The sequence below is a fragment of the Carassius gibelio genome, chromosome B8, assembly GCF_023724105.1.
Source record: "Carassius gibelio isolate Cgi1373 ecotype wild population from Czech Republic chromosome B8, carGib1.2-hapl.c, whole genome shotgun sequence".
NCBI lineage: Eukaryota > Metazoa > Chordata > Actinopteri > Cypriniformes > Cyprinidae > Carassius > Carassius gibelio.
Genome location: NC_068403.1, coordinates 13,311,594 through 13,319,665, shown reverse-complemented (window position 1 = coordinate 13,319,665; position 8,072 = coordinate 13,311,594). Strand labels below are relative to the sequence as shown.

Sequence of the window (8,072 nt, the reverse complement as noted above, 5' to 3'; positions counted from 1 at the left end):
TTTCAGAATTCAGTGAAGGGTGCTTGAGTGGGCTTTGGGGGCATATAAGACGGGCAAATAATACTGTTCTAAATATAACTCAGCTGATTTAAAACCACACAAATCCAATGAAATATGTGCTACTCTGGTGACATTAGAAAGGATGCGCTTGAATTGAAACGTCCAGTGAGGTTTCTCTGAGGTCTCCATCATCCGGTCCAGCGTCATACAGAAAGAGATGACGAAGTCCCTGCGGAGGTGTGGGTGGGGGGACGAGAGGGGCGAGGGGAGATAAAGAGAAAGAGAGATGGAGAAAGAAAGAGAGCGACAGAGCCAGACCTCAGACCTGATTTCAGAAGTTACCAAAGACTCCAGACTCTGAGACCGGAGGACAAGAACAGCAGAGACGTGAAATCATCTCAGGGCCATACGAAATCCTCCAGAAGCTCCACAGGACAGAACAGAGATCAGTAGGGAGAATTAGAAAGACGTTCAAGCTCTTAGCGTTCAGTGGTGTGTGTTTTGTCCCGCTGCTGCTATGAGCAGGGTGTTGATTCTGTCGGTGCTCCTGCTGTCCCTGAGCTGGTGCAGATGCGCCGTCATCACAGGGGTAAGTCTGATCAATCTTCTCACAGCATTGACTTTAATTCAACTTAACTGTATTATTTAATGAAGTTTTCATTTAATTGATCATTTATTTATGCAATTAAACATAATCAGTTGCGTTTAGTTGGTTTTGAAAATAAATCTCAAGACTTCAAGAGGTTTGGTTATATCCCAGAGTTTGTGATTTGCCTTAATTTAGCTTGTTCAGACTAATTTTTTAAAAAGCAAGTTTGCTCGTAAACCAATATATGTCAAATCAAATGCAAACTGTATTACAAAAAAATATTTTATATAATCCAAATTAATCATATAAATATTTATTTATAATAAAATTGTTGAATGTTTTCCTAATTTTTCAAACATAATGCCGAATTAATTTATCATTTCTATCACATATTTTATCATTTTTTTCTTGACCTTTTTTGTTCTATACTTTTACTGAGCCAACATCCTCAGTTAACATCCTCTATTTAACTCATATTTAACTGAATATCGTTTAGCATTGTCATTTCATGCAGAAAATTTAATATTACTATTGCACTGATTCACTTAAATTATGTTTTTGTACTTTTTTTTTCTTTTGTAATGTCATATTTTTACAGGGATGTGTGAAAAGAGACTTACCAAGAAAGTAGCTTCCTCTCTCTTTAATAAGACGCCTGAGCGTTTCTGACTCTCACAAGTTTTCATAGTTCTGGGGAAAATCATCAGAATAATCCCTGTTCTCAAAAAAATAAAAAAAATAAAAATAAAACCCCGAAAAATAAGCATAATTTAAATTTATTTATAAATCAAATCCAGACAGAATGTTTAATAAAACATTTAATTTGCACTCTTGGCATGGGGTAACATAGATACATTAAAAAAGCAAATACTCATCATCTTTCACTTTGTACAAATTAACAAAGACTTTTAACAAAGCCATGCAGAGCAAGATCTTCTATGCACTGGGAATGAAGGTCATGCCGTATGTGACTGATGTTGTGTTGTGTTTGTGTGTCAGGCATGTGACAGGGATGTGCAGTGTGGAGTTGGTCTGTGCTGTGCTGTGAGTCTGTGGCTCAGGGGTCTCCGGATGTGCACACCACAGGGCCTGGAAGGAGACGAATGCCACCCGTACAGCCACAAGGTATATAGATACACACAGCCCCTCTGGAGCATGAAAGCAGGGATTTGACTGGCTGACCTGAGGCAACCAATGCCTTACTGTTATAAGAACTGCAAGAAAAAAATAGAAGCCAGGAGATACACAGAGGAAAGCTCAAAAGAGAACGACAATCTTATCTTAGACTAGTCAGAGCGGACAGTACAGCTTATACAAATGGTCAAAGAACTCTTAAAGGGATAGTTAACCATAAAATAAAATCATTTACTCACCCTCAAGCTGTAGCCAACTTTTGTTCTTCTGTTGAATATTAAAACTTCCATAGAATTTATTTGCCACACTGTGGAAATCATTGGGAGCTGTTCGCTTTGAAGTAAAAAGAAACACATTGGAAACAAGTTTTCAGTCTCATTTTAAACAGCTGATCGGATCATGGAGTAAACATGGGTGACGGCCAGAGATGACTAAGAAAGGTTTTTAAAGAATCTGCTGATAAGAGTAACTGATATTGATCGAATGTCTCACAGATCAGGGCTGTTCATCACTCGTTCAGACAGTCGCAGACTGATATGGGGATACAGAAGCTTTGCCATTCAGCTGAGGTTACAAGGCAAAGAGAAACGGATTTGGAGGGTGTTTGTGACTCACTGATGACTAGTAAAACTGACAAGATCCTTAAACAGAAACCTAAGCCTATAGAGTTTTGTAATGTATCTTGATTAGCTAACCTAACAGCTGTAAAGATTTAGTTAAAATTATATCATTACAGCGGTCAGATTTACACACCAAATACAAATGATTCACAATTTATGTTTTCATAATCAATGCATTGCTGATTCAAAAGTCAATTAACTATATGAAATTATAATATAATATATTATCCAGTAACTAATGAAGTTATCTGCATTTTTTGACCGCAGGTTCCTTTCCCTGGCAAAAGACAACATCACACTTGCCCCTGCCTTCCACATCTGGTCTGCACCAGGTACAGCGACAACAGATATCGCTGTACCAGTGACTTCAAAAACATAGACTTTTAACACTGGAAACATGTGAGAAAGAAACAGATGAAGGTGCGGAATACTTGAAAAGGAACAGCAGAAGAAGATTCATAACAAGTGCCATAACACCTTTCTGGTCAGCTTCATTTTTCACTCTCATGCACTTTTGCACTACAAAAATAATACATTATCCATCATGGCACAAGGTCTGCCTCAGAATCTCTGGTTTACCTTGGCATCCACCACACTTGATAGTAAAAAAGTTTCATCACCTTTACGTGAGAACACATGCAGACAGACATCTTGTAAGGAATGTGCTTAGGTGTGAATTTTCTTCAATATGCTTTGAATTTGTTGAAAGCTTTATTATGGTAATTAAAATATTATCAGTCTGAATGGTCTTTGTTTTTTTCTCACTGTGTGAGTAGTATGTGCTGGGTGTGTGTGCATGTGAAACAAACACATTTCATATTTGATGGATAAATATATATATAATATATATAAATTTATATATATAATTTTATTATGTCATTGATACTATATTTAACCAGTAAAGACAGCAAAATACTTGTAGAAATGGCATAAAATGTTGTAATATTGTAAAAATCCAAATTGATTTTGCTAATTTCTATACAAAACATTCAAATAAAATAAAATGATAAAATTAATGATCATGGTTTACCATGCATTAGGGTGTCAACACAACTGTTCAAACAAGCTTTAATAATCACCAGTTTGATTTTGAGAATGGTGATCAATATTCAATTAGCAGGCTATCTAAAACATATTTTACTTGATGAAAACAACAGTCACAGTCATTTTCTATTTAAAGATTTATAAAGAAAAGATGACTGCCCTTTTTTTAATTTCACTTCTGTTTAACAGTCCCTAACACTTCTGTATGACCGGTTCAATCAGAGTTTCAGTTCAGAGAATTAGCAAAAATAGCACGAAAGAGTGCAATGGATTGTCTTCACCTCGGAGACTGCCATGGACAGGTCAACAAACTGCCGAAGTGCTGGATGAAGAAAAACAAGGGTGCCATAAAATATCATTGCAGAATTTATTGGTACTGTTTGTGGAAGGTGGTAGGCCTAGTGTTGATTCATTTGAGTGACCTCGATTAACCCAGTGTCCCTTAAATCCTATTCAATACTAACATAATGTATTACACATGACATGCTTCACCTCATCTTTATGTTGCCTCACTCTTTAGATTTTGACGGTTAACTGCTGCTAGATAAAGAAATAAAGAATTGCAAAATCTGGTTTCCACTGACTTTCAACATCTAGTTACATGTTTCATAACTGAAACTTTCTCTGTTCATCCAAAATAAAATTATTGCAATTATAATTTTTTCATCACAAGTTGTCATCCTATGTGTTTCTATGCCCTTAAAGGTCAATCACCCACGTGAGTCAAGTACCCAGAAAGTAATATATTTTTTAGATAATACATTTTACTTCTATAGACATTTTCCGGCATTTATCATCATAATTACATTTTCAAGAATAAAATACTTCTGCTGTATCAGTACAGTGTTGAATTAATAATATTGTTTAAATCTAAAAAAAATCAAAAAAATATCTAATAAGAAAAAAATATAAAAATATCTCAAGAAAACAAAAGCAACCACAACAAAAAACAAATCAAAGCAATGAAAACATAGAACACAATTATTGCAAATGTTTATGGTGGTGCTCTCATAATAGTGGAATATTCTACACTTTCCTCTACTGTGACGTTACAGTTTGAAGAAAAATCAGTGTCTTTTGGGTTGTGCATCTGTAAATTGGCATAAAGTTCAGATGGATCCTGGTGGGGCTTAAACTCCACCATAGAGTAGATGATGGCATTCTGCTCCTGTGGAGAGATGTTTGATGACATTTCAGACTCAATCATTTTATCCATTCATCCGTCCATCTATCCATTGCAAATGTAGAATCTAATTTTCCCTGTTCAGGATGATGACGGTGATTACAGAATAAGCAGTCAACTCGTTGTGGATGAACTAAAGATTCACCAAATGTTGATTTTACCTCAGATTAAAACTTTTTATAGCACATGGCTACCAAACTTATTATTAGAAGTAGATGTCAAAAACAACATCAAATGAACAGTAATCTGTATAGTCTCTACACTTAAATGTCTTACATCTGCATTTGTAAGTCTTTTCTAAGGGACTGAATCCATGTGGATAAATAAGTTAATAACATACGGTACTTCTTACCTCGGAGATGTTAGGAGAACCACAAATTTCACTCTTACCTGTAGGCAGAGAAAGAAAAAGTGTTCAGCGAAAAATTCCTTAGATAAACAAAAATAATTACTGTCCATTCACCGACCTGTGGATTTCTTCTTCCTGGTGTTTAGACGGTACACGAGCAGTGTCGCAGAGATGACAGCAAACAGCAGAACACTTAAAACTGCAGCTAATGTGTAGGATGCTCTCCAGCTGTCACTGCTTAATGTATTGTGTCACACAGATTAATAACTCTTAAGAGTTGGAACTGTAAAGGGTTCATGATTGTGACAAAATTTACCTTTGTTTATCTTTGTCGTCCTCAGAAACAGTTGGCATAGAGGGAGAGGGAGAAGTAGAGGGCCAGACTGATGGTTTGATGGAGAATTTTGGCAAGAGAGGAACTGTGTTTACTCCGATGCGTGTTAATTCTGTTTGTAGAAAGTACATCTTTTTAGCATATATTGCATATTATTAATTAATATTATTATTATTATTAGAAAACTATTAACTAAAAACTATAGAATACAACCTGCAAATGAGTACAAATATCACATATTTCTCAACCTTTAATCAATGAATGCAAAAACTTGAATTTAGAAACATCATACCAGAAACTGTAACTTGAACATATTGATATGTGGCAGGGAAGCTACTGAAACCACATCTGTATCTGCCAGCATCCATCATGCTCAGCTTTGTCATTCTTACTTCAAATCTTCCATAATAATTAGTGAAGAATATTCTTCCTCTGTACAGGTTGGCCTCATATCCTCTGCTATTAACAAAGATGATGCACTCCGACTGATAAAACTTACAACAAGATTTTTCATAATTATTATAATTTGAGTTAAAGAAATATTGTAAGATAATTTCCTGTGAAAAATAAAACACACGGAGCCCTGCTGTTGAATTCACTCCTAAAAAAATCAAAGAAACAAAAAACATCAATGTCTCTCAAAAATAGGGATGATAAACATAATACCATTGTTTACTGTTGCTTGAAATATTGTATTTATTTATAGTGTTATTATGAAAATTACACAAAATATTATTATTGAAATGTTAAAAATACATCTATGTAGCTAAAATTTATCAAACGTCTGCTTTTAAATTTAAATAGAGCACTACAAGCTAGCATATGGTTTCAGTGTAATGATCCATATTCTAATATTATATAAAAAAAAAAAAAACAGAAAAAGTAAGAACCATTCTCACCGTTCTCCAAGAGGACAAGAAGAAATAAAATCAGCTTCATTTTCCTCTCTAATATTTCTAATATTCTTTAAAAAGCTGAACTCACTCTGGTCAAATTGTGAACTCTACGTTCTTTTCCAGTCAAATTGAGGAACGACCGATCTAAACATAAGACCATGACGAACAACTGACAAAAAAGGAAGTACGGCCTTTTTTACACATTAGAGAAGTATTTTTGACTGCTTCTTAAGAAGAATATGAAATACCACTTAAACATAACAACCACATTAAAGTTGTATTTCTCTAAGTTTTCTATTGTCATGACAAGTAGAAATGTTACTTTAAAATTTTCTGTTGTGCTTGAATATAGTTTGAAAAACATTTGTTCATCATAAGCAGTGTATGTCTTAACATAGAATTACAGTTGAGTTCAAGTTCTCATCATTCACAACACCAAATTACAATACATGAGAACAAATGACAAATTATAATTAACAATTTAGCTACAGAGCAGATTGTCACAAGATTATTAAATACATTCTCACAACTGGTGTGTTTCGGTTGTACTGCTTAAAGTAGCAAAGCAGTGACCTCTAAGGTCTTGCTAATTCATGTCAGATAAACACATAATCAGCATCTCAAGTTGCCATTCTTTAAGCTATATATTTATATATAGCCTTCAGCTATATATTTTAATCAATAATGTCTCATTTATACAGTGGAAAATATAAATAAACTGTGTCAAATACTTATTTTATATAAAGCTGACAATAACTTTTTTTGTACATTGTAAAAAAAAAAAAAAGATTCTGGGACATAAACATTAATTTAACAATATTAGATAAAACCCAAACATACACAACTGATAAGAAAAAACTAGAAACACAGTTATTTCAACAACAACAAAAACAAAAAAGTGTCATGCCGGGAATTCTGGGACTGTCAATTAACATTTTTTGTTTTCACTGTAAATTATTAAATTACTTTTTATTTTCACTTCCAAAAACTGTAATTTTAATAGTATTTTACTGTAAAATTATATTAAATGTAATTATATTTATTCACCAAATATAGTATGGAAACTTACTGATGTCTTTAAAATCACAATCATGTGTCAAATCTGTCTGTTAAATGTCAAACATATTAATTCATTCATTCATTCACATGTTTTTTTGTCCCTGTTTTTGATTTACATCACCTCTGGTCTCTACGTGTCTGTTGTTTTCATCCCTCAGTTATCGTTCAAGCATTTGAGAATGTTTTAGAGTTGAATATTCAGTAAGTCACCTATAGTGTTTTTAATGAAAGAAAAATACAAAATAGCACTATCCTATTAATCTACACAATTAACATCTAGAGTTCCTGCAGAATTATGAAGGAAAACATTCTGGAGAAATCACGGATAAACTGTGTCAAATAGCACATGCCAAAAAAGTTTAATTATCCTATCATTTTAATTAAAAATTTACAAAATTAAAAATAAGTGTTCATGCTTGAAATTAAAAGATTTAACTTAAATTAAGCTGGAAAGTTACCTCAACAAATTTTAAGTTGTTAAAAAATTGCAGCAACATTTTTTTACAGTGTAACCTGAACTCGGTTGCCTTGAGAGTGCATCAAAAGCTCCATTCTGAGAGCTCACATACATGACATGGGCAATAGAAGACAGAAGAAGAGATGGAGACAAAAACATTTTATCAGACTGGGATTTGATCATACGTCCATCTGACTGAGGGTTTTGAACCGGTTTATATTGATTCTTGTAAAACTGCAGCAGAAGTTGTAGGCCTACCTCAGTGATTTCACTGTGTCTGTCCATCTGCAGTGTTGTTCTGCAGAATACACATCACCTCCTGTTAAGTAAAGTGAATCAGATATAGGACATGAGTTTTAAGAGGTTTAATATGTCATCCATGTGGTCATATGTCAGATGCATAAATT

The 8,072-nt window shown here is 33.8% G+C and overlaps 2 protein-coding genes across 3 annotated transcripts; one reads left to right on the top strand and one right to left on the bottom strand.

The window, feature by feature from the left end:
* Positions 1-248: 248 nt before the first annotated feature.
* On the top strand, positions 249-3,087 carry prok1 (prokineticin 1). The gene is made up of 3 exons (XM_052562818.1): positions 249-589; positions 1,589-1,714; positions 2,611-3,087. Exons 1-3 carry the CDS (start codon positions 518-520, stop codon positions 2,728-2,730), a joined length of 318 nt encoding a protein of 105 aa, XP_052418778.1. The 5' UTR covers positions 249-517; the 3' UTR covers positions 2,731-3,087.
* Positions 3,088-3,740: 653 nt separating this feature from the next.
* Positions 3,741-6,495, bottom strand: LOC127962994 (uncharacterized). 2 transcript variants are annotated; one of them, XM_052562634.1, is made up of 6 exons: positions 6,153-6,495; positions 5,546-5,854; positions 5,236-5,365; positions 5,038-5,153; positions 4,923-4,960; positions 3,741-4,555 (listed from the first exon to the last, which is right to left on the bottom strand). In XM_052562634.1, exons 1-6 carry the CDS (start codon positions 6,190-6,192, stop codon positions 4,382-4,384), a joined length of 807 nt encoding a protein of 268 aa, XP_052418594.1. In that variant the 5' UTR covers positions 6,193-6,495; the 3' UTR covers positions 3,741-4,381. The 2 variants fall into 2 exon arrangements, with proteins under 2 accessions (XP_052418594.1, XP_052418593.1); XM_052562633.1 differs by having other exon boundaries at positions 5,038-5,156; positions 6,153-6,491.
* Between the last annotated feature and the right edge of the window lie 1,577 nt (positions 6,496-8,072).

Bases quoted from the DNA above. Each gene is read 5' to 3' on its own strand.
- prok1 (XM_052562818.1), top strand. From the start codon at position 518: ATGAGCAGGGTGTTGATTCTGTCGGTGCTCCTGCTGTCCCTGAGCTGG. The intron at 590-1,588 runs GTAAGTCTGATC...TTTGTGTGTCAG, and splicing joins GATGCGCCGTCATCACAGGG to GCATGTGACAGGGATGTGCA. The intron at 1,715-2,610 runs GTATATAGATAC...TTTTGACCGCAG, and splicing joins GCCACCCGTACAGCCACAAG to GTTCCTTTCCCTGGCAAAAG.
- LOC127962994 (XM_052562633.1), bottom strand. From the start codon at position 6,192: ATGAAGCTGATTTTATTTCTTCTTGTCCTCTTGGAGAACG. The intron at 4,961-5,037 runs GTCGGTGAATGG...CTCTGCCTACAG, and splicing joins CAGGAAGAAGAAATCCACAG to GTAAGAGTGAAATTTGTGGT. The intron at 4,556-4,922 runs GTAAGAAGTACC...ATCTCTCCACAG, and splicing joins GTTCTCCTAACATCTCCGAG to GAGCAGAATGCCATCATCTA.